Genomic DNA, 27,770 nt, shown 5'->3' with positions numbered 1-27,770 from the left:
TGTGGTTGAGCACCCTAGTCAGCAAGGCTGTCCCAACACCAGGAGCCAGGAGCCAGGGGGAGGGTGGGCTTCACCACATCCACAGGGCACTTGTAATGACTTCTTCGGTTCTCCTTCACAGCCTGGGGCCACGTGAGGCCAGGACCAGCTCCTCGCCTACCTTCTCCCAGAGACCAGGCTGGGAGTCGGGACCCGACCTCAGCTCAGCACGAACAGGGCACGTCTGTTCTTGCAACACAATGTTTATTGGGGGCTGACTGGCCACGGGCTGGGCTCCGGGCTCGCGGTGGACGTGAACCGGTCATTCGTGCCTGTCCACGGGGAGATGACGGAGTGGGGGAGGGCGGCCCCGCAGAACTAAATACATGGTCATTACACATCACGGTGGGGTGGGAGGGAAGAGCAAGGTGCCCCGAGGGAGAAGCCTTTCTGAAACAAGGACATGAAGCCCGAGGGTGACAAGAGTCACACACAAGCGGGAGAAGCAGCATTCCCGGCAGAGAGACCCAGGGGGGCCCTGGGGCGGGCAGAGTTCAGGACACCGAGGCTGGAGTCCCGTGCGGGGCGGGATGGAGTGGGAGGGACCCCGGCTCAGAGGGTGCTACGTGCCCAGTGGGGACAGGAGTTTCCTAAGTGCACAGACTTGTCACAGTGGAGGACCCTGCTTTAATTTAACTTTTTTTAAAAATAAATTTGTTTATTTATTTTTGGCTGTGTCGGGTCTTCGTTGCTGTGCACGGGCTTTCTCTAGTTGCGGCGAGCAGAGGTTACTCTTCGTTGCAGCGCGCGGGCTTCTCATTGCGGTGGCTTCTCTTGCTGTGGAGCACCGTCTCGAGGCACGCAGGCTTCAGTAGTTGTGGCTCACGGGCTTAGTTGCTCCGCGGCATGTGGAATCTCCCCGGACCAGGGCTCGAACCCGTGTCCCCTGCATTGGCAGGTGGGTTCTTAGCCACTGCGCCACCAGGGAAGCCCCTAATTTAACTTTAAACAGTCATTGCTCTGGGAGAACGAGCTGGAAAGGGCAAAGAGAAGAGAGAGAGCAGCTAGGGACTGTTGCGAGTCAGGCCAGAGTGCATACAGCGGCTGCAGGGCAGGCAGCAGCGGTGTGGGGAGGGTGGGTGAACAGGGGCAGCAAGAACTCCTCTGACGACCTCTGCGCCGCGTGGACAGCCATGCCAGTCACTGAGACGCCTGGGAGGGAAGCGTTGCTCGGAGCCGGTCTCCGAGGCTCCTGTGGGCCATCGAGTGTATTGATTGGGAATCACCCACAGGTTTGGGAATCATCAACAAGTACGCGGTTTCTAAAGGGAAGGAGTGGACGAGACCACCCAGGAGAAGAGTGTGGAGTGAAGAGAGAAAAGGGGAGGGAGGCAGCCGAGACAAAAGTGCAGGGCTGAGCTGAGGGACGCCCACCCGCGATCAGCCAAGAGGAGCTCGGGGACAGGGTCCCCCGGGAGCTGCGGCTGGAGGGAAGCAGGAACCGGAGGGGTTGTGTCACCGAGGCCGAGGGAGGACATTCCACGAGGTGTGTGGGGTCCACTGATGAGGGCTCTGAGAGGTTGGGCGAGGTGGAGGCTGAGGGTGGCCTTCTCAGGTCGGTTCTGGTAAAGAGACGGAGGTGACTTCCCTGGGTTCCGGACCGGCGGAGAGAAGGTGAGGCCGCGGCGGAGGGAAGCAGAGGCAGCGGGTGACAGACGGCCGCCGTCTCCTCACTTGGGGCCCCTTGCCAGCTGGGCCACAAACTTCCACCACCTCTCCTCCCAGGTTGCCATGGCAAACTGCTCCTCCGGCTCCGACAGGGCGCTGTACCTGTGGGGGAGGGGCGCCCGGGTCAGCCTGGGGAGGGGCGGGAGGGGACCTCGGATGCTGGCAGGCCACCACGTCCCCAGCCCGAGGGCAGTCACAGGATAAGAGACGATGCGGAGAAGCGCACGGAAACCTTCGGGCCTCAGCCCAAACCTCGGAGCGGTCAACACAGGCGGTGACCGAAGACAACACGTACACTCACCTGATGGAGTTCATGGCCAGCTGTTTGAGTGTCCTCAGGTCGGCCGTCATCCCCCCGATGCCCATGAAGGCCTCGTAGAAATCATAGGACAAGCCTTTGGCTCCAAAAGTAGCGGGGTCATCAGAGCTGATGACCATGGGGTACCCGGTGGCCATCAGCACAGCTGCAGGGTGGTTTCTCAGGTCAGACACCAGCTTCAGAACCTGCCCAGTCAGAGACAACCGTGCATGCATGAAGAGCCGTCACGAGGAAGGTGAGGCCGTGAGTATAATCGGGCCTTGCCATCCCCGTCACTGTTCTGAGCATTGGGACTCTGGGTGATCCTGACGCAGGAAGAGCCGGTCCTCCCACGATTCCTCGTTTTCTCCACAAACATCTGGTCTCTCTTGGTCCTGCTCGCAGCAGCTGCCCAGCAGTGGGACCCCACACTACCCGCTGCGTGTCCGTCCTGGGCCCCTTTAGCTTTGTCCATAGCTTCACCCGTAATCCCGCCCCACTGGGGACCCTCATTACTATGAATGGTTTAGGCAAAGCCCATTCCTACATAACTTCACGAACGGGAGTGAGAGAGTGGAGGGACAGAGAAACCAAGGGAGTTAACGGAGAGATTATGCCGGAGAAAGGTTGGCCGTGGCTGGGGGAGGAGAGTGCCCTCCACTGGCCCCAGGGAGCCTGCGTACCTGGTTGGAGATGGGACAGACTTCGATGGGGATGTCCTTCTTCCAAGCCTCAGCCCAGACGGCAGGGTGTTTGCTCAAAGCAAACCCATGGCCAATCCTGGTCGAGTTCAGTATCAGGGCATCCAGAACGTTTCTGTCTGCAGAAGTACCCTGCCAGTCTAGGAGTAAAGGGGGTGGGTCTTCAGTAGGATGGATGGGACCCACAGACCATCTGCAGGTGAAAGGCCCAGACTCCCCAAGCAGGAAAAGGAAGAGAAATGAACATTAACACAAAAGCGCACATGCGCACACGTTTTCCTTATGACGATGCTGAAGAGAGGTACGGCCTGCCTATAGGTACGTATGTATATATGTACGTATGTAACAGTTGAGGAAGTTGAAACCCACACAGGCTTTATAAACTCAAGCAAGGTCCTCAGGTAGGAAGCAGCAAAACTGGGTTTCAAGCCTTGGTCTACCTGACCCACCGTCCAGATTCTTTCTTTCCATTTTATGTTTGTTTCCAGAGCTGTTTTCTGGGAATTTTATGTGTAGGGTCTCTACAGCAATGTGCTGCAGACTCGGTCACTCTAATGATTTCTACGAACTTTAATTTCTATCTGTGACAGAGCTCTTGGGACAGCCCGTGGCAGGATGGCAGCGGCTGGCAGGAACCAGCCACCCCGAGGCGGCTTCCTGCTGGCAGGGCCTCGCTGGAGGTGAGAATGGCAGTTCGGACTCTGCCAGCCTGGGGAGGGAGGGTGCGGGTGAGGACTCCTGCAGCTTCCCCCCAGTACAAGGAGGTGCCCTGGAGGAAACAGCTCCTCTCTGGTCACGCCTGGCTGTGACCTCACTATCTAGGACCAAGTGGGGTGAAATCCCGGACCCAGAAAGAAAGCAGAGGTTACTTATTGCGGGAGATCACAGAAGACCTAATTGTGAGACCCGGGTGTGAGGGCCCCGTGCCTGGAAAAGCATCCTGACTGATTCACACGGGAAATGTGAAAACTCCACTTTTCTGTTGGGAATGAAGCCCAAGTATTCCCATTGCTGGTGAGGGCATGTGCTTCGGGTGGATTTTCACTAGTTCCCTAACTACTACTTCTTTTCAAAGATTTTCTTCTTTTTAACTAAAGGTATTAAATACCCAAGTCCTGGCAAAATCCTCTCCTAGGACCATGCGTCTTGGAATTGAGATGATTTCACAGAGGTGAGTATGATTTTCCCAACTAAACCACGTGGTCTTCAAGGCTAACGCCCCCCCCTACACACACCATCTCCACTTCCCCACCCCCACAAAAAATTCTTTAAATCTCCTAGAACAGCTTGGATCTAAATGGACTTGAAAATAATGTCAGGAAAAAGAGATTAACGCGGGATTTCCCTGGCGGGACTTCCCTAGTGATCCAGTGGTTAAGACTCCACGATCCCTGGTCAGGGAGCTAGATCCCGCATGCCGCACGGCAAAACTAAGAGTCCGCGTGCCGCAACTAAGAGCTCGCGTGCCACAACTAAGACCCGGGGCAGCCTAAATAAATACATAAATGAGAGATTAGTGCACAGGAGCCTTCCTCTGATAGATGATGAGACACCAGGGTTTAAGCCTGGCTATGAAATCCCAGCTCCCACGGCTCTGCCCTTGTCTCCTAGGTCTTCTCAGGTGGCAGGAGCCCAAGGTGCTCTGAGGGGTGCCAGTCGGGATGCAGCAGGTCTAAGCCCCCCAAATCTTCCCTGGGATCTGATGTCGCAACTGTGACCTGGTGCTGCTTCTGCTGAGAGTCGACGCGTTTTATTTAAGGTCTGGAATGTCTGGAGGCTGAGCGACGACCAGTGGGCCCGTGGACTGAGCTTTGAGGAGCAGAGGCATGGCTGGGCGGATGGCATTTCAGAAACAAGGGCAGCCAGGCTGCCTGAGTGGGGTGGGGTCCCCCCTTCAGGCTGGTGGGTGTGGACAGTGCCTCCCAGACGTGGCGCTGGTCTGGTGGTCCCTCTCCCACCACCTCCCGGTGTGCCACTTTGCAGGGGAGTCGACCTCAAAAGCACAGTTCATGCCTTATAAAAAGGAGATCATCAGAAAGGTTCCCAGCTCCTTACCGTGGACCAATTACTGTGTTTGGCTGGAGCCTTGGGCTCCTCACCTGTAAATGGGGGTAAAAGCGCCCTCCTGGCAGGACCGGCTGAGAGCTATGAATAACGTATGTGAAGGGCAGCTGCCCCAGTATCACTGTCCCTCCTTCTCCGGGTGTTGCTGTCAGGACAGATGTGATAATGTACGTGAAAGGGACAGGTGTCGCGAGACGGCTTGGGGCTGTCAGTCCACTTCCCGGTGTCCCGTCCGTGCCCTCGGAGATGGCCAGGGCCCCTGCCCATCACCCCCTCTGTCCCCGACGGGGTCATAGGCTCACCTGTCTCTCCGGCGTGGAAGAAGTAAGGCAGCTTAATGCCCCGCGAGGCTGGAATCATCAAAACCTCCTTGTAGTCATACAGGGAGTGGCCCGTGTCCTCTCGCCCCACCTGCAGGACAGAGTTGGGGGCCTTGCTGGTGTGCCCTGCAGCCCTGTACCTGCCAGCACTGCTCGGGCCTCAGGCACACAGCCTTTTGAGAGGGACCAGTAGCAGGACTGGGAAAGAAAAAGAGAGCGCATTGCCCCGAAATAACTCCCCCCTTATTCAGAGGCTGTACCTCGACCCTCCCAGCCTTTGCGTGGTGTCCTGCACACGGCCTTCCCAGCCCTGCACTCCAGCCCGAGCTCCTTGTTGGGGGAGAAAGAGACTCAGAGAGACACAGAGACAGAGACAGAGAGGGCGGGAGAGCCTGAGCCCTAGACCAGGGTCGGGAGGATTCTGGCCTTCGACCCCTGGGCTCCCCGGGCCTGGCAGCTCCCAGCAGAGTCCCTCAGCTGTAATTAACCCCACAGCAATTGCACCAAAGTCGGCTCTTCAAAGGGAGCCCCACCCCCAGGGGCGGGAGTGAGAGAGGCTTGGGAGAGAAAGCGGGGAGGGGCGCTGACACTCTCGTGATAACACAAGCTGGGTGCTCAGCGCAGCAGGACGGAGCGCAGACCCCAGCCGACCCTTTGAACAACACCAGCCCGGCTTCCCTCGAGGACTCGTGCACCTGAGTCCTGTAGGGACCGGTTGGGAGGCACCGCAGACAGAGGGGAAAAGGGGTTGGAGAGGCCGGATCCCTTGAGCAGCCCCCAAGGACCCCAGGAGGACACCCTGGTCCAAAGAAAACAATTTCTTGAGATCCGCTCCCGGGGCCCTGGAGGGTCTGAAAGTAAGGGCTTCAGCACAGTCTCGAGTAAAATGCGCAGATTCTGGGAGAGGGGGTCGGGTGCCTTTAGCCAGTTAGATTAATCTAGCTTCTTAGTGAGATTAAGGAGTTGTCACCTGGAAGTGTGGCCTGGCTGTTATTTGGGGCAGGGGGGTGAGGGGGCTTTGGAAACAGCTGGGGTGAAGGGGGCGGGGCCGCTTTTGGATCCTGGACGGTACGCTTAGGCCCAGCCCCATGTCTCCTTCCAGACACCCCAGCCCTGGGCTGCAGCTTGAAGAGCGATGTGTCGTGGGCATTGAGGCCAGAGCAGGGCAGAGGCCGGGGAGTGGGGGGCAGCCCCTCATCCTGGCCCTTCCTTGCTCTGGAGCTTCCCTTTCTAGCCTTTTTCTGAACTTTTCTGTTCTCCCTTCCCCACCCCCCCAGGCCCCGAGGGAGGGTGCCAGCCACCCAGCTCTTCCCAAAGGGCTTTGGGCTGGGCCCATTACCAGGTCAAACCCCGCCACCATCCCGGGGAACTTGGCTCGAAGTTCCATGGCTGTCTGGATGGATTTTGTGATGGTGGACGCATCTTTGGACCTGTGGGAGAGATGGAGAGAAGCACGGGCGCAGGCTCCTCGGGGCCAATGGGTGTAGTGAGCGCCCCTCACGGCCAGCCTGGCCTCGTCCAGGGCACCCAGCCGCCCTGCCCACACGACCCCGCCCCATCCAGGCTGTTGTGCCCCCCAGGTGCCACATCACGGAGAAATTCTGCCCAAATCCATCCTTTCAAGGACTCTGGCGGGGCCCACAGAGAGCGCAGGCTCTGGAAAGCCAGTGGGGACAGGGACCCACGGGGTCAAAACAAATAGTGGTTTTATTGGTCTGCATTTGACTGAAGCAAAGCGGCCATGCCCGAAACTTGCCCCGCATCCCTGAGAGGATGGTCCTGGATGTGCCCAGCCCACTGTTCCCTGGGCACCTGTGAAACACCACAGGCCACCCAGTCCCTGCCAGGGCAGCTGGGCCTGGGCCCTGGTTCCGTCAGCAAGGCCCGGGCACTGCAGAAACCACACGACCAAAGTGTCTCTTCTCCCCTGCACGTCTCTCCCTTCCAGCCCAGGGCAGGGAAAAGGCGGGAGCGACACCACGGAAGCACAAAGAGAAAAGGCACAAGTCCATGATGGGGCCGAGGCATCGGCCCACTTGTTCCATCCCCGGCTCTGTGAGCCCCACACCTGCCCGTCCCTCCTCTGCACCGGGAGCAGCTGCCTCCGTCCCAAGCGCCAAGGGGACGCCGTGCGGCCGCACTCCTGACACCGGCCCCCGGGAGCCTCCACCGTCCACCACTGCCAGCTCCACCCTGGCCCACCAGTTCTGGTGGCCCCAAGTCTCACCAGGACGGGAGGGGGCTCCAGGGAGGTCTGACTGCCCTTCCACCTCCCCCGGCGGGGGGCTGAGCAGGCGGGGTCTGCCCTCCCCAAACCCTCCGGCTGGACACGGCGCCGACTGTCCAGACTGGCTGCTTTCTGACAGAAGGGAGACCCTTCCTCGGGAAAATCTGAATTCCGCTGGAGGCTTCCTTCTCTTGCTTGGGGCAAGGGTGAGTCTTTCTTTGCAGCTCCCAGAGGTCTCCACACAGACGTGGCTGCCGTGAGGCAGAACCCGGCCGCAGATTGAAGCAAAAAACATTCAGGCAAAAACACTAAACCCGTAACTGATGACCCAGGCCAGTGTGGGTCACAGCCTGGAATGAACTGGAAAGTTGCCACAGTTCTTCATTCCAGCCTGGTCGGGATTTCAGAGTGGATTCTGCACGCCCGCTACGGCACATGGAGTCCCCCGGGGTCTCTGGCCCCAGCTTCCCAGCCCCTCCCCCCCGCCCCACCCCCGTCTCCTCCTAGCTCCTTCAGCTTCAGCCGTGCTCGCTCTCACCTGTGATCCGAATAAATGAGTTTGATTCCAATAAACCCAGGATGCTCTTTTGCAAAATTACGAGCCACTTCTTCGTACAACCTCACCGACCACTCTGGGCTGTAGACCGTCCCATTCAGTTCATACACCTGCGAGGGAAGCATGGTCCCGACCAGATGTCAGAGGTGAGCAGAGCAGGTCTCCAGTCCCAACTGCCAACAGTCTCCAAAACTAGGTTGGACTCTGTGATGTCCTTGTTCAGTGCCTGTGACGGCCTCTGAGGTTGATCAGAAGTCCCAGCCCCGAATGGGATAATGCTCTTTGGTGCCACGAGGCTGGGATGTCTGCCTCTTGTTCAGGGCTGGGTCCTGGCACCTAGAACAGTGCCTGGCACATGGTCGGTGCTCAGTAAGCGTTTGTGCAGCGAATGAGGAACAGGCCAGCTGACAACAGGACACAAGCCATAAAAGGTGTTCCAAGGACCCACTTCATCTCCCCACTCTCCCACCCCAAGGCAGGGGACCCCTGAGGTGGCCAAGCCACTAGGGACACCAAGAGCGAAATGGTCAGGGGCAGAATGGGAAGAGCCAGGGGTGCACAGTAGGTGAGACAAGAGAAAACATGCAGTGGGGAAGAGCAGGCTTTTTGCTTGTCCATCTCTGGGGGTCCTGAGGGGTATCAGATGTGCTGCCCCCAAAGATCCCACTTTTACATAAGGATTATTTTGAGCTAAAGGCAATTAAGAAGCACAGAAGCAGACAGAGCTCTGTGCCCTCCTTTCTGCCTCAGAGCAGGACATACATTTCTGTCTGTGAAGGCGCCCCCTTCCAGCTCCCGTTCCGGGAAAACAGCCCTTATCACTGCAGACAGAAACTGGGCTCCTTCAGCCCAGTTCAACTGGGCTCCAAGCTGGATCTGAACAGATGAATCTGACTAAAATAACCCGTCTTCTATTAGTTCCCCCATACACTTACCTCCCCACAATTTACGGCACCTGGAAACCCAAACCTCTTTTCCTTTGTCTTATTGCTTTTCCACAATTTCTCACCATTTGTTAAAGTACTGTAGCATATAAGAACCTGGTCTACCCACTTCTTTGGGTCTTCACGTCTGTTCTATGAAGGTCTCCATGCACGTAAAAATTAAACGTTGACATCAAATGAAATTTCTATGCCTTTTCTCCTGCTAATGTGGCCTTTGTCAGTTTATTTTTTAAATAAATTTATTTATTTATTTTTGGCTGTGTTGGGTCTTCGTTGCTGCACACCGGCCTTCTTTAGTTGCAGCGAGCAGGGGCTACTCTTCGTTGTGGTGTGCGGGCTTCTCATTGTGGCGGCTTCTCTTGTTGTGGAGCACGGGTTCTAGGCACGCGGGCTTCAGTAGTTGTGGCACACGGGCCCAGTAGTTGTGGCTCACGGGCTCTAGAGCGCAGGCTCGGTAGTTGTGGTGCACAGGCTTAGTTGCTCCGCGGTATGTGTGATCTTCCCGGACCAGGGCTCGAACCCATGTCCTCTGCATTGGCAGGCGGATTCTTAACCACTGCGTCACGAGGGAAGCCCTGCTTTTGTCAGTTTAATTTGCACATCCCAAGAACAGAACGTAAGAAGGTAAAGGAAACTTACTTTCTTCCTTTCCTACTTACAAAGTTTTGTGGGGGTTTTTTTGGCTGCGTTGGGTCTTCGTTGCTGCGTGCGGGCTTTCTCTAGTGGCGGCGAGCGGGGGCTACTCTTCGTTGCGGTACGTGGGCTTCTCATTGCGGTGGCTTCTCTTGTTGCCAAGCACGGGCTCTAGGTGCGTGGGCTTCAGTAGTTGTGGCACGCAGGCTCAGTAGCTGTGGTTCGCAGGCTCTAGAGGGTAGGCTCAGTAGTTGTGGTGCAGGGGCTTAGTTGCTCCACGGCATGTGGGATCTTCCCGGACCAGGGCTCGAACCCATGTCCCCTGCATTGGCAGGTGGATTCTTAACCACTGCACCACCAGGCAAGTCCCCAAAGGATTTTTTAAAAGAATGCTTTTCCTGTTACTGATCAAGGCATTCTGTTAGAATCTTCAAATCTTTGATGCTGTACTCCAGCAGTTCTCAAAGGATAGTCAAGGAGCCGCTGAGGGTCCCCTAGACTTTTGCAAAGTCTACAAATTCAAAACTGTCTCATAAAAATGTTGAGATGTTTTCTTTTTCACTCTAATTCTCTGAGTGTACAGAATTTTCCAGAAGCTGCATCACATATGGCAATATTGCTCTGACACAAAATAGATGGTGTAATTGTGTAGGCTTGTGCTTTGAAAATTTCTCAGTTTTAGTTTCTAATACTGGTTATATTATACAGGATATAGTAGATATAATCCACATAAACAAAAGCCCTTTAGGATCCTCAAAGATTTTGTGAGTAAAAGTTTGAGAACCATTGTATTAACTCAACCCAAAATTACTAGCTGACGTCATGTCATCTTGGCATTACCCACCTGATTTGCAGAAGGGAAGGACGGAATTCTGCCCCGTGCCTTGACTGCTCCGTCATTACAAGTCACCTGTCCAGACACCCCAGCTGGGTCGGAGATCCCTAAGAACGGGGTCCATGTCACTTGACCTTCCCACCTCCTCTCCTAGGACCAGAGGAGGAGTTCCAGAAACGCTTTAACCTAAGAAGAGTGCTGTCTACTTGCACCTTTTTCTTTCTTTTTTTTTTAGTTCCCTGACCCAGGATCGAAAATGCACCCCCTGTAGTGGAAGTGTGACTGGACCACCAGGGAAATCCCTACTTCCAGCTTTAAAAATACTAAGACAGGGCTTACTGTACGGCACAGGGAGCTATACTCAATACCCTGTAATAACCCATAATGGAAAAGAATCTGAAAAAGAACAGATACATATATATGTGTGTAACTGAATCACTTTGCTGTGCATCTGAAACTAATACAACATTGTAAACCAACTATAGTTCAATTAAAAAAAAAAAGTGCTATGTCTTTCCTCGCGGTCCAGTGGTTAGGACTCCATGCTTCCACTGCAGGGGGCATGGGCTCCATCCCTGGTTGGGGAACTAATCCTGCCTGCTGCACACTGCAGCCAAAAAAAAGAAAAAGTAAGCCCCACGCAGCACGTTTTAGGGGATGGGTGGATAGATGGATGTTGGGGGGGCACAGGAGACAGAAGAAAGAAACTTAAATATATAGATCAACACATGATATTCTGCCTAAAGGAAGATCCCTGGCAGGTTAATCGAGTCTGCATGGCTACACAAAAGGTGCCACGGAGGCCTGATGCACTCAGGGTGGTTCACACTCATGGATTCTGTCAGCGGTCCCACTGCTAGTTCCCGTGGCGCGGAGAGCGACAAGGGCAGACACTGAAGCCGCATCCAGAACATTTCCTGGTCTTCTGGCACCCCAGTAAGTCTCCCCTGGGGCCGCCCAGGCCCCGAGCTCATGCCCCTCTGGCCTCCAGCCTCTGCCCAAGAAACTGCAGCCTTGATGGGAGCACCAAGATGGGAATCTGAAAGCGCAAGGGCCCCCCACTTGCAAGAGTGGAGACCCTTTCCAGGGTGAGACCTGAAGCCCCTCACAGCCGCAATGGTGCAGTTAGAACAGGCTCTGAAGCCAAGCCTCAGAGGAAAGTTCTCATCTGGTTTGAGGTTGTGGTCAGCCTTCTGGGTTCAGGCTCCAGTGAGCTACAATATATTCCAAACCAATCATACCTCAGAGGTTTGTTGCAAGGATCAAATCAGTTAATATTTGTAAAGCACTCAGAAATGGTAACTAGGTCATATGGTAGTTCTATTTTTAGGGGGTTTTAAAAATAAATTTACTTATTTCTTTTTGGCTGCGTTGGGTCTTCGTTGCTCTGCGCGGGCTTTCTCTAGTTGCAGTGAGCGGAGGCTACTCTGAGTTGTGGTGCGCGGGCTTCTCATTGCAGTGGCTTCTCTTGTTGCAGAGCACAGTCTCTAGGTGCGTGGGCTTCAGTAGTTGTGGCTCACAGGCTTAGCTGCTCCGCAGCATATGGGATCTTCCCAGACCAGGGCTCGAACCTGTGTCCCCTGCACAGGCAGGCGGATTCTTAACCACTGCACCCCCAGGGAAGTCCCTATTTTTAGTTTTTAAAAGAACCTCCATATTGTTCTCCATAATAACACAGCACTCCCACAACTGGGCATATACCCTGAGAAAACCACAATTCGAAAAGATACATGCACACCAATGTTCACTGCAGCTCTATTTACAACAGCCAGGACATGGAAGCAGCCTAAGTGTCCATCGACAGATGAATGGGTAAAGAAGATGTGGCGCATATATACAATGGAATATTACTCAGCCATGAAAAGGAACAAGATTGGGTCATCTGTAGAGACATGGATGGACCTAGAGTCTGTCATACAGAGCGAAGTTAAGTCAGAAGGAGAAAAACTAATATCGTATATTAACACATATGTGTGGGATCTAGAAAAATGGTACAGATGAACCTATCTGCAGGGCGGGAATAGAAACGGAGATGTAGAGAATGGACATGTGAACAAAGTGGGGGAAGGGGTGTGGGATGAACTGGGAGATTAGGTTTGACATAAATACACCACCACCTGTAAAAAAGATAGCTAGTGGGAACCTGCTGTATAGCACAGGGAGCTCAGTTTATTGCTCTGTGGGGACCTAGATGGGTGGGATGGGGAGCGCGGGAGGGAGGTCCAAGGGGGAGGGGATATGTGTATACCTATAGCTGATTCACTCCATTATACAGCAGAAAGTAACACAACGTTGTAAAGCCACTCTACCCTAATAAAATTTTGAAAAAAGAAATGATAACTAGTAATACCGTGTTGTTATCAGCAACCTATGGCCAGATGCAGAAAAACAACTCAAATTTGCAGTTGTCCTGCAGGAAGATGAGTTACCATCTGAGAATGTGACAACCTGTAAGTACAAGAAGCGGTCTGTCATTCGTCTACGGCTCAGGGGTACAGAAGCGGCTATGTCTCTGTAATAAGCCCCCTTGGATTAAAAACACACTGGACTCAATTTAGATGATCTCAAATCCTGCAGTTTACTTGAGGCGGTGTATATTTGTGGGGAAGTTATTCAAACTACATACTACTTTCCTAAACTAGTACAAGATTACAAATTCCCGTTGTCTATATTATGGAATTAAAGAATTTGAAGCTGAAGGAACAGAAAGGAAATGTGGGGGCAGCGTTGCTTAAGGTCACACAATTAGCTTGTGTCAGACCAGAAACTAGGACTCAGAAGCTCTAGTTCCGAATGCAACCAGCTTCCACTTCTAGAGCCGGATTCACTTAAAAAGCACGAACTGAGCTTCTGCTACGTGCCAGGCATATGCCGAGAGCTTTCCATCGATCTCATTTAACCCTAAAAACTGCACTGTTGGGTAGGTCTTATTTTACAGATGAGGATTTTGAGGCTCCCTGGCTGGAGTGGGGGGCTGGGGGTCGGCGGCATCGCGGTGGAGGGGCGCTGTCTCAAAGTCTCCAACCACCTAGTGAGGAGAAAATGCCTGGATCCCACCCCGGGTTAATTAAATTCTGGGGGTAGAACCTGGTTTTTTAAACTCGCCCAGGTGATTCTCATATAATAATGTACCTCTAGGCTGGAGATCTACCGTTTTCGTCGATTTCACAGCCTTGTTTAGAGCGCGATCACAGCGCAACGTAGTAGGAAAGCGCGGCCATCGGGATTCCGCAAAGCAACACCAATGACGTGAAACACGGGTCACTAGAGCAAAAAGCCAGGTGGAGTTTCTAATGAAGGATTCTGCTAAGAACCCAGGACAAAACCCTGGGAGTGGGTAGGGGGAGCAGTGTGACCGCTGGTTACACAGTGACAGCATCCAGGAAGCCGTCCGCGAACGACCATCCTGAGCTCCCTCGCCCCCGACGTGTCCACCCCCCACCCCCGAGACCGCCCACGGGTAAATGCCCGCTGGGCTAGCTCCTGTGCATAATCCCCTGGGAGCTCCTCTCGGAAGGCTGGACCGACCCAGTCTGAGTCTCCGATTCCGGCCGAGGGGGCGGGGATGGGGCCCAGGAGCTCAGACCCGCCTAGCAACTGTTGCTACGGGTGAGTGGCCTTTGTGATGGAGCATTAGTGACACAATAGGAGGCTGGGCAGTGGCATAGTCCATCAACAGCATCCCAGGCCCTGAATTAGCCCCACAGGCAAGGAGGGGGAGGCAGGGGGCCCAGAAAAGAATTCCAGTTAATGTGTTGATGGCTCCCCTACTCTGGCTAAGGGGGCGTTAGGCAAAGACTCCGGACTGCAAGGGCCCTTTGTTCCAGGGTCAGACCAGAGCAAACAGCAAATCCCATCCCCCTCAGTCTTCACCCCAGCCCACATCCCAGCCGCCCTCCACCTTCAGGGAGCCCTGGCTGGGTGCTGGAGGAGGTGGGGAGAGAGGCTAGCTGGGCAGGTCCCCAGGGCAGACCCCAGAGCCAAGTGTCCCCAAGGGGCGTGGGGAGGGGGGAGGGGGGTTGGAAGCAAGGCCCAATTCCTTGCAGCTTCCCCAAATACCTCCCCAGGGGCTCAGACCCCCGCTCGGCACCTCTCTCCCTCCTCTCCCCTTCCCCCTAAGGAGCCCAAGGCCCCTCCCCAAGGGGAGGCCTCCCTCCCACTCCCCACTCTGTGAAAGCTGCCAGGATGTGCCCACAGGCAGTGACACCCCCAGGCCGGAAGCCCATCGGGGAGCTCCTTTTGAGATGCGTGTAGCCCCACAGGGTTCCTCAAAGCCCAGCACCCCGGCCCCTGGCCCGTCCCTACTTACTGCCCACATGGCCTGGGTCAGGCTCTTTGACCCTTCTGAGCCTCAGTTTCCACATCTGCAAAGTGCAGGTGGTGAGGCTCAAAGGAGACCATGCAGATAAAGTGCTTTCAAAAGGTCTTGAAGTGTGGCCTGGGTCAGATCATCTGAATGGGAACCAAGGGGCGCGGGGGACAGGGGCGTTTGGCTAGTTAACTCGTCAGCTTCCTAGCCCAACCCAAGACCCAAGGTTTGGGACCCTGGGAGGTCAGGGTCCAAAGAGCACCTCCAACTTAGTCCCATGTACACCTACCACCCCTAAGCGTGATTATCACCTCTGGAGCCTCTAGAGGACTCTGCCGGGTCTGAAATGACTCACAGTCATTTCCCTCGCTGGGAAACCAGGGCTGACATACACACGGGGATTCAAGGAGAGGAAGCCGGTCCCAAGAAGGTGGGGGGGTGTGGTGGAGGCAGGGCTTAAACCAGACTCCAGAGGAGGATGGGCTTGGGGGCGGGGCCCAGGCTGGGCGAAGGAAGGGATTTCCGGCCAAACAGGGGACTAATGGCTCTGGGAGATGCACTGGCCTCTGCCCTGCACGGGCTCGTCCAGGGCCAGCTCATCTCTTTCCGAAATTCTTCTCTTAGTAGAAGGGGGACTGGACCCTCTCTTTTCTTTTGAAAGGATCGTTTGTACCCAGGACTTACTGACTCTGCTCACAAGGCTGATGAAGACTCTCCTGGGGGCCGAGGTCAGGCCCACTCCCACTTCCCAAGAATCAGAAATAGGTCTGCAGGTCTGTGCTCAGCGTGAAACCGGCAAACAATCACCAGATCCTGGTGGAGATGCACACCCTCACCTGGGCCGACCTCAAGGAGGTGTGAACATATCCCAGGAAAAGGGGGTCATCCAGGATACACAGGAGAGTAGAGACCTGGAAGTGGGGGAAAGGGGGCGCTGACTCAGGACGGGAAGGACGGGTTCTCAGGGCTAGAGCAGCCTCCACGACAGGGTCCCCGAACCCTTCAAGTCAAACTAGGGCAATAGAGTCAGTTTAGGGATCCCACCCAGGATTTAAAAATTAGCCTCCGAATGCAAAAATATCAGATAGTTTGGCTTCAGGAGAAGTTAAGATTTGCCCTCACCCCAAGGCAATAGAAATAAAAACAAAAATAAACAAATGGGACCTAATCAAACTTAATAAGCTTTTGCACAGCCAAGGAAACCATAAAAAAACCAAAAAGACAACCTACGGAATAGGAGAAAATATTTGCAAATGATGCAACTGACAAAGGCTTAATCTCCGAAGTATACAAACAGCTCATACAGTTCAACAACAAAAAAACAAACAACCCAATCGAAAAATGGGCAGAAGATTTTAATAGACATTTCTCCAAAGAAGACATACAGATGGCCAGTAGGCACATGAAGAGATGCTCAACGTCACTAATTATTAGAGAAATGCAAATCAAAACTACCGTGAGGTACCACCTCACACCAGTCAGAATGGTAATATTAAAAAGTCTACAAATAACAAATGCTGGAGAGGGTGTGGAGAAAAGGGGACCTCCTCCACTGTTGGTGGGAATGTATGTTGGTGCAGCCACTATGGAGAACAGTATGGAGGCTCCTCAGAAAACTAAAAATAGAGCTACCATATGATCCAGCAATCCCACTCCTGGGCATATACCCGGACAAAACTGTAATTCAAAAAGGTGCATGCACCCCTACGGTCATAGCAGCACTATTCACAATAGCCAAAACATGGAAATAACCTAAATGTCCATCAACAGACTGGATAAAGATGTGGTGCATATATACAGTGGAATATGAGTCATAAAAAGAACGAAATAATGCCATTTACAGCAACATGGATGCAACTAGAGATGGTCATACTAAGTGAAGAAGTTAGAAAGAGAAAGACAAATACCATATGATATCACTTATATGTGGAATCTAAAATATGGCACAAATGAACTTATCTACAAAACAGAAACAGACTCACAGACGTAGAGAGCAGACTTGTGGTTGCCATGGTGGGGTGGGGCAGAGGGATGGACGGGGAGTTTGGGGTTGGGCTGGGAGATGCAAACTATTACATTTAGAATGGATAGACAACAAGGTCCTACTGTATAGCACAGGGAACTATATCCAGTCTCCTGGGATAAACCATAATGGAAAAGAGTATTAAAAAAAAGAATGTACATAAGTATACTACCATGTGTAAAATAGATAGCTAAAGGGAACTTGCTTAGCACAGGGAGCTCAGCTTGGTGCTCTGTGATGGCCTAGTCGGGTGGGGTGGTAGTGGGGAGGTCCAAGAGGGATGGGATGCGTGTATGTGTATGGCTGATGTACTTCACTGTGCGGCAGAAACTAACACAACATTGCAAAGCAGTTATACTCAAAAAAAAAAAAAAAGAATGTCTGTATATATAAAAGAGTCACTTTGCTGTACAGCAGAGATTGGCACAGCACTGTAAATCAATTATATTTCAATTAAAAAAATTTGTCTTCAAGAGAGAATTTACTGATGGGAAAGCATACGTGACTGGTCTGATTGATAATTTTCTCTGAAAACTGCATTCTGACTTTCTTGTGTATACATCTGTCTCTTATGACTTTGGTCAATGTGTGTCAGTCCTGGAGCCCTTTTGCTTCTGGGTGTACAAACAGTAAAATTTCTGAGCCAATAAAGACCATGGAATACGGTAACAAAACCAAAATAGTGCCACCCTTGAAGTCAGTTCAAATTACTGAGTGTGGCAAGGCCTTGGCACACTCAATAATTTGGATGAATGGACAGACCAGTTTGGATACTGTCGGGGAAGCGCTCTCAGCTGGACATCACATCTCTTCCCATCAAACACTCCTCAAACGTTCCAAGCTTTATAAACCTCGTCTACCCTCACACCACAACTCGGCTCCACGAGCGGTTTTGGTGCCACAGCTCCTGAGGTTCCCGCTTCGAGGGGTCAGGGGAAGTTCCCTCCACCCTCCTTTGTCAAAGGCCTTGGGTCCCCAGTGCGGAGTCCACCCCAGGGACCCAGGCCCTCCTGTCAATCTTTAACTTGGTTAATCAGCCTGACTGTTGCCCTCGGGATTGCAGGTCGGCTTACTAGGTGTCAGCTTTGCGTCCTGGCCTTTAAACTTCTCCAAACTGGGGGAAAGAGAGAGGACTTGTTTGGGGCCCTTTCATGTTAGGGGGTGCTGGCGGGGGGTCCCTTTGGCCCACCCAGCCTTAGGTAGTGCTGTTATCAAAACCTTTGTTTTAATCCCATCAATGTCCATTGTATTCATCCCATTTGTTTTTTTTTTGTGGAGTACAGGCTCCAGACACGCAGGCCCAGCAGCCATGGCTCACGGGCCCAGCCGCTCCGCGGCATGTGGGATCCTCCCGGACCGGGGCATGAACCCGTGTCCCCTGCATTGGCAGGCGGACTCTCAACCACTGCGCCACCAGGGAAGCCCTTCATCCCATTTCTTAATAACCATCTATAGATTCCCACACTGCTGGGACCAGTCCTGTGACTCTCCCCTTAATAACCCTTTACAAATGTCTACCTTGTTGGAAAGAGTCCCGACTTCACCCTTCTTCTCACTCCCTTGTTAATTAATGGACCGTTTTTATTAGCATCTGTAAGACCCATGAGGCGAAGCTAGGACACTGAATTCCATACGGCTTCCCAAACCATTTTGTTCGTTTGAGTTAAGGTAACCTTTTGGTCTTAACATTGGTACCAATAAAACAGGTGTTTACAAGGAGAGGTCTCTAAAAAATTTACCAATTTAGAAGTTTTTCCAGTTCAAAGTATCCATCCTCTGGCCATTGACAGTAAGATCGTAATACCAACTCACACCATAAGGCTTTCCGTGGCTTAACCATGAACAAAAGAGGTGTCCCAGGAGAGTGCAAAGGACACAGCCTCACAAGCTCCAGAAAGTTCGCCCCCAAGGATGGTCTAAGGAAGCAAAGGCGGCCGTGAAGGTTGAGATGACAGAGGCCCCTTGTGGACGGAGACCCCTTGTGACAAACCCCCGGGAGCCGGCACAGTTGGACAAGGACGCTGGTTGCAAGCCCAGGTGTGGCCTGTGCTTCCGACCAGAGGTGACAGCTAGGAATCCCAGTCTATCCGACTGGCCACCAAATGCCCTGGTGCCTGCGCCTTCCAGACGGCAGGACCAGCCAAGTTTTCTCAGTGGTGCTGAGGCCAAACTCTCAAGACATAGAACAAGAAAAAAGTAAAACCAATCAGACCAATGGTTTTCCTCCTTGTGACACAAAAGACAGAAACACAGAAAAACAGCGACCATCTCTGGGAGGAAAAGGATTTACAAGCCCAGAGCTGTCTTCCAAATTCACTGACCCAGAGGCCCTAAGGCCCGAGAACTAGCTCCACAAATCTTTTCTCCTGCTAATCTGATTTTAGAAAAGAGAAAAAGGACTCTTTCCACTCCTGTTTCCAAAAGCCCCTGCAGGCGGAGATCCAGCAAACTGACAGGATAAGGATTCTCAGCTTCTGCCAGGATCTCGGAGACGCAGGAGCCTGGGGCCAGGGGTGTCCAGCCAGTAAAGTTGAATCCAGCTGCCTAGGCCAGCTGGCCAACTGTCGGGGTGTAGGGGGAGACATTTCCATCTACCCTTCGAGGTTCTGGCTGGTCTGAGAATTAAACTGACATGAGACAGATTAACAGGAGAAAATCTAGCAAAAGTTTAATAACAGCTCTACGTGGGAGAGACCCAGGAAGACTGAGCCGCTCACCCAAATGGCTGAAGCCCTCACCTTAAATACCATCTTCAGCTCAAGACAAAAGAGGATGTTGGGGGTAGGGGTTTGGGACTTCAAAGGGGAGGAAGGCAATTCACAGGGTGATAAAAAGCAAGTGTTTGGTAAACACATGTTTGCTGGGCCAGCAGGGACAGTGGGACAGAGTGGACTCTGGTGTCCAGGCCCTGAGGGGTCCCCCGACCACACCCGGTCATATTCTCTGCAGAGACTCTGGTGCGGCTCTATGCTGAGAACAGGCCCTTTAGGTGCTTTTAGTCACTTAGGGGGAAGGTCAAAGGCTCTTCCTGAGTCTTTTGGGCCTTGATTGTTTCAGCTCGAAATAATCCACATGCCAAAGTGACACTTTTGGGGGCGAGTGTGCTCCCTTACAGCTCAGTGCACACACTCTTGTGAGCCCCCTAAAGGTACTGGAAGAACCTTCCAGTACCTTGGCTACTCCCTCAACCCCCAATCCCCACCTCCCCGCAAAAGTCCTCAGGAAAGTCCTCTTCCATACCCACCAGAAGGGTCCTCCCTCGCAGCTTGACCCGCCCGGGCTCCTTGTGGGACGCCTCCCCAGCCTGGAGCCCCAGCCACCCCGCTGCCTCCCCCAGCTCAGGTCTGCAAAGCTGAGGTCGGTCCGTCTCAGGTACCTGAGACCCCATCACCCTTTGCTTCTGGCCAACATGCAAGGTCCTATGAGCGATTTGTTAATATTTTGACACTTTGGGATACTTTTGGACTCTTCTCAATCTTTTCCTTTTTTTTCTCTTTGACCTTTCTTCCTCAAAGTCAAATCAAATGTCTCTGTTGCCCATAGAAGACCCCGTGCTCCACAGAGAGGGCCCCCAGGAACTCACCAGACCTCACTCTACCTGCAACTAGACCCATTTACCAGATGAAAGGCTCAGCGGGCCTTGCACCAAGGGCATCATCCTGTGGGACTCACAGTAGCGCATTTGGATAGGAAAGGAGACGGTCAAGGATGGTCTGGGCACGGGGCACTGCCCAGAGTCCAGGGCAGGTGCCCAGGCATCAGCACGGCCTGTGCATCTCGGGGGAGCTGGGCCAGGGGGATCACGAGGGAAGGGAGGTGACGGGCAGTGAGGGGCACGTGCCCAGTTTTGCAGGGCCCGCCCAGGGCTTCTTGCTCACATGGCCCCCGGAAAGGCACCAGGCCCCTTGGGGGTGAAGCCGGCCCTCGGTCCTATGCAGCACCAGGGTGGGGAGCCCGTGAAGCCCTACAGGGTGAGAGCAGAGAGTCCAGCCTGAGCAGAGACGGACTCACCGGGTACAGCATGGCTCTGAGCTCCAGGTACAGCACATTGTCCTGGTAGAACTCCTCCAGGCCCTGGGAGATGTAGTCTCGGAATACCGGGGCGTAGCTCACGAGGCCCGCGATCGCGAAGAAGATGGTCTCGAACTTGGCCCAGACCGCGTCTTGGTTTGCATAAGTCGCCTGGGGGTTCTCGGTCACCAGAGTGAAATTCCTTAGCAGGCTGTCAGGATACAAAGGGTAGGCAGGGGCTTGCGGCAGGCCGTCAACCCCGGCCTGTAGGACTCCTGCCCGGGCTCCCTGATGGAGGCCCCCCACCCTGGGACCTCCAAGTGCTCCCCAGGAGACACCTGGCAGGATGCTCCCACCAGCCAGGCTCTGCTGTCCCCCTTGGCCTCTTAGCCAGGCTGACCCCACTGAACGGACATCTCAGACCAAGCTGTCCTTGGAGGGTGCTATGCACTGAATCGTGTCCCCAAAATTCAGATGCTGAAACCCTAATTCCTAATGTGAGATGAGGACTTTCAGAAAGTAATTAAGGTTAAATGAGGTCGTAAGTGTGGAGCCCTGACCCAGTAGGGCTGGTGTCCGAGACCCCAGGGGTGCACGCACAGTGAGAAGGCGGCCATCTGCCAGCCCGGGAGAGAGGCCTTGGAGAAACCTGCCCACATCTTGATCTTGGACTTCCAGCTTCCAGAACTGTGAGAAAATACACTGGTATTCTTTAAGCCACCCCGTCTGTGGTATTCCATTGTGGCAGCCCCAGCAAACTCAAGCCCGAGGTCCGATGGAAATAGTTGTGGACTTGGCAGTACAGGACCCAGGTTACTTCCCTGATTAGCCGTTTACCAGCTGTGTGGCCTTGGGCAACCTCCTTAAAATGCAGGCTGGGCTGCATTTTCTTACTTATCAAGGAAATACGTCAAGAAAGCCCTCTGTAGATCGTTCTACGATTAGAATAGTTATTATAATATTTGTATACAAGTCTGTTAGGAAGCTGGCCATCGTGTTTTCAGGCTGTTTCATCCATCCTGGGCCCTCTTGGCTCCAGGAGCTGGGAATCCCCTTGTCTCCGGCCTTCCTGAGGGTCCAGACAAATCCCGTTCAGCGCGGCAGCAGTGTCACTGGTCAAATCGCGTTTTAAACGTACCAGGAACTTGCTGCGGGAGCGGAAGGTGTTGAATGCCTTGGTGAAGCAAAGGATCCCGTAAAGTTAAGAGAAAAAGCCTCCTGACTTCTTTAACGCCAGGTGTTTCTAGAAGGGTCTGTCCCACGGGGACAGCGCACACGCCAAGCCCACCTGCGCAGGTGCGAGACGGGTTCTTCCTGAACCACCACCCACCTGTGGTCAAACTCGGTGATGTTCGGCAGCCCCTTTCGAAACTTCTCCAGCAAAACCCACGCGGGACATTCTGTTGTGTTCAGGGTGGGGGGAGTCGAGCGAGCAAATCTGAACTGCGGGGTCCCCCTCGGGGTGAGGCAGAAATAGCAGTGGGGCCTGTAGGTGACGTTTCTCACCAGCCAGTCCACGCTGACGATGCTGAAGTCGTGGACGTGTAAGGCAGCCCCTGCAGGGAGAGGGGCGGGTGGGGTGAGGCGAGGGCAGCGGGGAGCCTGACCCCAGGGCTCGGGGCCGAGAGCCCAGCAGAGGCGGACGAGAGGGGTGCAGCTTTCTATGGGGCCACGTTCCTGGGGACATGGGGCCCTTTCCGTCTGTGGCGGCCTTGTCCCGGGGTGGCCCGGCCTCCTGGCTCCTTGACCCCGTCCCTCACCAGCAGGAGCCCTGGGTGGTCTCATCCAAGAGGCCACAGGCAGGTTTGCAATCAGAAGGCTGGCCTCCATCTATTGGCTTCCAGCTCCCATGGGGAGCCTGACCCCCAGATGAGTCCTCCGGGCCCAGCGCAGCGTGAGGGGCGTGAGAAGACCGCCCCTGCCCGCCCACGCCAGCCTGTTCGCCCAGGGTCCCTGAGTCCCCCATCCTGTTCCGCGTCACCCCACACGCGGCCTGCCCACCTCCTGCTTCCCGCCAAGCCCTGCGGCTTCTGGCCTCCTTCAGACCTTACACCGACTCGAGGCTCAGGGTTCACCCCCTCTGCCCTCCGGCTGCATCTGAGCACCTGGCCTGGACACTGGCCCCTTGGCAGGTGTCCCGCTGTGCGAGCTCTGGCGTGTCCCCTCTCTAAACAGGGAGGCTGCTTTAGCAACCTCACAGTTTTTACATTTTTTAATCTCTGTGATACTAAAAAAAAAGTATAGAAAGCTTGCAGCTGCAAGCTACGTGCTCAGGACCATGATTGTTCTACTGTTCACGGCGATGCGTCTATACAGTAGCGTCACCTGCAGATGGGCCCTTGCCCTCTACCTCTACAAGGATTAAATCACGAGCCGCTGCGGGTGCTGACCTTCGACACCCCTGAAAGGAGCTCAGGGTGGAGATCAGGAATGAGGCCCTCTGTGCTCCGGGAAAAACTAACTCCTCTTATTTACAAAAACACTAAGATCCTTCACGGTGACATCTGCTCTTGGTGACTAGCAGAAACCGCCTGCAAAAAACATGTGCTTCGGGCTCCCCTGGTGGCGCAGTGGTTGAGAGTCTGCCTGCCGATGCAGGGGACACGGGTTCGTGCCCCGGCCGGGAAGATCCCACATACCGCGGAGCGGCTGGGCCCGTGAGCCATGGCCGCTGAGCCTGCGCGTCCGGAGCCTGTGCTCCGCAACGGGAGAGGCCACAACAGTGAGAAGCCCGTGTACCGCAAAAAAAAAAAAAACCAAAAACAACATGTGCTTCATTGCATGTACTCCCCCTTCACCAAAATCACGTAGGTACTGACCTTCCCCCTACCTCTCTGGAGCAGCTTCTCAGAGCTATCCGAAATGCTGTCTCCCGGGCTATAGTCCTCATTTTGCCCCAAATAAAACTGAACTCCCAGCTCTCACGTTGCGCACTTTTTTTCCAGTGGACAGTAGCCATGAAGTACTAGAAATGTGTTGTTTATCCGGGACGCATCCTCTTCGTAACTTAGCCCCCAGAAAAGCTAGAAGAACGTATGCAGGGAGGGATAGGGTTCTTACAGGGGACAACGTCCAGCCCTGTCAGGGATGCCCGGTGATGTCCAAGCCCCCTCCCTGCCATCTGTCTGAGGCTGAGTCCCCTCGGAGCCAGGGTTTTGGTTTCAGGGTGGACGGCAGCCACGTGGAGCCCCCGCCCCGAGTCCACCAGCAAGGACTAGGACTCAGGGCCCCAGTGGAGTCTGGGCTCCACTCAAAACAAGAACCACCGGCTCCAATTTAGTCCCTCCGATGTCCCCAGGACCCCACAACCGTCCCCTCTAGACCCCTACCTTTTGGCATCTTCTTCAGGATGTTGAACACTGCACTTTTCTCAATGAGGCTTTTGGCTTGGAAGAAGTGCATGCTGGCTGGGACGCTCCCCGCCCTCAGGGCCTCCTGCATCTCAGCCTCCTTGAGGGCCCCGAGCCTCTGGTTGGCCAGCTCCTCCTCCTGCTTCAGCACCAGCTGCCCCCCGATACGCATCATCTTTTCTCTCATCAACAGCCGGTTTCGTGCTTCGTCTCCGGATGTGGCCGAGCAGAAAGAAGACGTGGCCACGGCCAGCAGCAGGGTGGGCAGGGCTGGCCGCCCTGACACGGACATTGGGATGCCTGGAGGAGGAAATCGCTCTGCTGGAGACTTGGGAAGGGGGGAGGCTGAAGATTTTAGTGTCGAAGCTGGACTGCCCTCCTCCCATCCTATACTCAGATGACCAGGAGGCAGCATGTACATGACACTTCTCCTTCTCTGAGATCCCAGAGAAGAGACCTCTGGGTACAGACAAGGGGGGGTTCCCCACATAAAAGTTCACCACGAGGCCTCCCAGGCCAGGGCTTGTCCCCCGCGAGCCCTGCTGACATGCTCAGGAAAACACTGAAATCGGGTTTTTAGTGTTTCATTTTTAAATACAACCGGAGAGCAGAGGATCACGAGGCTTACAAAGGAAGGCTCCAGCATAACAAAGGAACTTAAAAAATAACACAGAGAAGGAACTAGCACAGGAAACGAAAGAAAGCCCAGAAGAACCATAGTTAATATCTTTACAGAGATGAGAAAAGTTATGTGTCCCCAAAACAGGAACAGGGCGGTGTGAAAAATAAAACGAGCTTTCAGAAATTAAAAACATGAATGCTGAAATTTAAAACATTGACGAGCAATATTAAAAGATGGAACTGAAGAGAAGCTTTGAGAAAGTAGGACAAAAATAGGAGAGAAGAATATTGGTTCAGGAAATCCAACACCCAAATAACAGACATTTCAGAAGGAAAAAGAAAAAATAGATGGGAGAAAAAAAGGAAATAAATACTATAAGAAATTGTCCCAGAACCGAAGACCTGCCCCCCCACCGGGTTGGCAAGACACCCAGCAGGCACCCAGCACAGTCACTCAACAGCGACATGTGTTCCTGACATTTCAGAATATTAGCATCAAAGATTCCAGGAGCTTCCAGAGAGCAGCTGACTCAGGTCTCCAGTGAGCGGGGATTTGAAGGAAGAAGGAAGGAACTGTCCTGGTTGGGTCTGTGGGCAGACCCTGACCTGGGCTGACTACTGGAACCATATTTAGGAATTGTTTCTGCACACATGAGAGTATGATGCTTTCTACCAGAAAGAATCAAAACTGTAAATGGGGAGACCCCAGGCCCAGCCCCATATTAGCACGTCTTGGTGAGACTTTGGGCAAATCACTTCATGACTGTGGGTCTGTTTCCTCACCTGCAAAAAAGGGTGAATTGGATGACATCAGTGGTTCTCAAAGTGTGATACATGTGTCATCCCTGTTCAGGTGGAATAAAAAACTTAAAGCAGTTAATTTAAAGAAAAATGTTAAGTAAATAGAGGTACAGCAATACAACAAAAATGGAGAGCCTGGCCGTCATCAGGACACATCATCCAAGGTTCTTTCCAGGGATGGCTCTCAATTATTCTAGGTATTTATTCAATGATTATACCAGACCGCAGGGGGAGACACAGGGGGAAACGCAGGGGGAGATTTTCAGAAGGAACCAGATGGTCATCCACTGGGACGGCAGCGTGGCAGGGTTGGACCCCGAATCCGAGAGCTGGGCTTTCGGAGAATCCCTGCCACTCCATCAGGTCCTAAAATCTCTCCTCGGTTGACAGTGTTTGCCAAAGCTGAAATCTCCAGGCAGAAGGACAGTGACGTGTGTGCCATCCCCATCATGGAGCCATCCAGCCCCCCTAACATCCTCCACCAAGGGCCCCGCCCCTTGTCCCCTCTCCCCATGACATTTAACAAGGGCCACCACCCCCAAACCTCCCACTCAGTCCCCTCCAAGGACCCCAGAGCATCTGTGTGCCCAGCACCCGGGGGCTCCTCCCCGCCGGCCAGACCGAAGTGTGTCCAGCGCAGGTCAGGAGCAGCCGGCCGCGCAGAAGAAGGGGTCATCCCGTCCACACGGCCACTTCATGTCCTCCCTCTCTTTTAGAAGAAGGCACGTAGGGGCTTCCCTGGTGGTACAGGAGTTAAGGGTCCGCCTGCCAATGCAGGGGACATGGGTTCGAGCCCTGGTCCCTGAAGATCCCACATGCCACGGAGCAACTAAGCCCGTGCACCACAACTACTGAGCCTGCGCTCTAGAGCCCACGAGCCACAACTAATGAGCCCGTGCACCACAACTACTGAAACCCGTGTGCCTAGAGCCCGTGCTCCGCAACAAGAGAAGCCACCGCAATGAGAAGCCCGCGCACCACAACAAAGAGTAGCCCCTGCTTGCCGCAACCAGAGAAAAGCCCGTGTGCAGCAACGAAGACCCAACACAGCCAAAAATAAATAAAATAAAAACTAAATAAATTTCTAAGAACAAAAAAAGAAGGCGCATAAAAGCTCTACAAAAATAGCTTGTTTGCAGGCTCGGAAGAAAGGATCGGTGCGTCTGTGAGCCTGAGTCACATCCCTGGGCCGCTGCAGGCAGTGCAGCCAGGCTGCCCTGCCCCCACCCCACCCCCGGGACTCACCCCGCGGGCAGGGCCCCCGCCCAGGTGAGTCAGCAGTGCCACCAGCCACCTACACACCTTGGTCCCCGGACCCCACCCAGGAGACCCCAGTTACCTCGGGGCAGTTTCAGCGACCGTGACCGTGGACTGTCCCCCCAGTGGCCCGTTGGAAGCCCAGGCTCCCGACCGTTTCACTTCCCCAAGGGGTTTCACTTCCCTGCAGCCCAGGGAGGGAGGGCCGCCCGCGTGCGCATGTTTCTACGTGTGTGTGAGTATCCACGTGTGTGCTTGTGCGTTTCTGGGGGTTATACGCACACATGTGTCTGTGTGTGTGCGTGAGTCTGTGTGCAGATGGGTTATGCTCATTTGTCTGGGGTGTGAGTCGCGGTGCGCCGTGCCTGTATGACCCGGAACATAGTTCTGGACCACACGGACCACTGTGAGGCACTCAGACCCGCTCATGAACTTTGGGATGTGTTCCCCTCCTCAAAGCGCAGGGTGAAGTGTGGGCCAGCCCACTGGACAGCAGGTAAACAAGTAGGTAGGTATAATAAAAGGGAGATGTTTGGGACTTCCGCAGAGGGCCAGTGGTTAGGACTCAGCCCTTGCACTGCCGAGGGCCCGGGTTCAATCCCTGGTCAGGGAGCAAAGATCCTGCAAGCCACACGGCGTGGCTAAAAAGAAACAAAAGGGTAGATGTTTTATGGAGAATCAGGGATGTCGGGGAAGGACAGTGGAGGATGCAGGGGTGGGAGGCCGAGGGAGGTGGGAAGGGTAGCCCCTCCGGGAGGGAAGGCAGGGTGGACACAGCACTGATGCCCAGAGGCTTTGATAAGGCCGAGCTTCATACCAGCCTGGCCGTGCACAGCGGTGTGACCTCAGCCGTGTCATTTAAATGCTCTGTACTTCAGTCTCCTGGGCTGAAAGTGGAGCTCGCAGAAGCAGGGCTGCGCACGGTGCTGCACGGGTCAGTGGGGAAGGCCTGCAAAGGGCCCAGTGCCCGGCAGTTCCCAGCAGTACGAACATCACTGTCATTGGAGTAACTCTTGTGACTCAGCCCCAGGCCAACCTAATGGCGACACCATGGTAGGCTGCCCCAGTGACCTGTGTCACACACACGGTCCACATGCTTGCCCTGCACCCCTG

General features: G+C 54.0%; 1 protein-coding gene across 4 annotated transcripts; it reads right to left on the bottom strand.

Annotated features, from left to right (window-relative positions):
- Positions 1-222: 222 nt before the first annotated feature.
- Positions 223-26,828, bottom strand: ADA2 (adenosine deaminase 2). 4 transcript variants are annotated; one of them, XM_022577150.2, is made up of 11 exons: positions 26,740-26,828; positions 23,958-24,278; positions 21,959-22,184; positions 20,629-20,839; positions 15,431-15,505; positions 7,856-7,983; positions 6,430-6,520; positions 5,073-5,181; positions 2,689-2,846; positions 2,009-2,211; positions 223-1,809 (listed from the first exon to the last, which is right to left on the bottom strand). In XM_022577150.2, exons 2-11 carry the CDS (start codon positions 24,268-24,270, stop codon positions 1,710-1,712), a joined length of 1,614 nt encoding a protein of 537 aa, XP_022432858.1. In that variant the 5' UTR covers positions 24,271-24,278; positions 26,740-26,828; the 3' UTR covers positions 223-1,709. The 4 variants fall into 4 exon arrangements, with proteins under 4 accessions (XP_022432858.1, XP_022432857.1, XP_022432859.1 ...); XM_022577149.2 differs by lacking the exon at positions 26,740-26,828 and adding an exon at positions 25,383-25,732; XM_022577151.2 differs by lacking the exons at positions 15,431-15,505; positions 26,740-26,828.
- Positions 26,829-27,770: the final 942 nt, after the last annotated feature.

The sequence above is a fragment of the Delphinapterus leucas genome, chromosome 11 (genome assembly GCF_059928025.1).
Source record: "Delphinapterus leucas isolate spDelLeu-1000000601 "Yukka" chromosome 11, BTC_Dleu_Yukka2, whole genome shotgun sequence".
NCBI lineage: Eukaryota > Metazoa > Chordata > Mammalia > Artiodactyla > Monodontidae > Delphinapterus > Delphinapterus leucas.
Note: the sequence above shows the minus strand (reverse complement) of the source record. Positions and strands in the feature narration are given on the sequence as shown.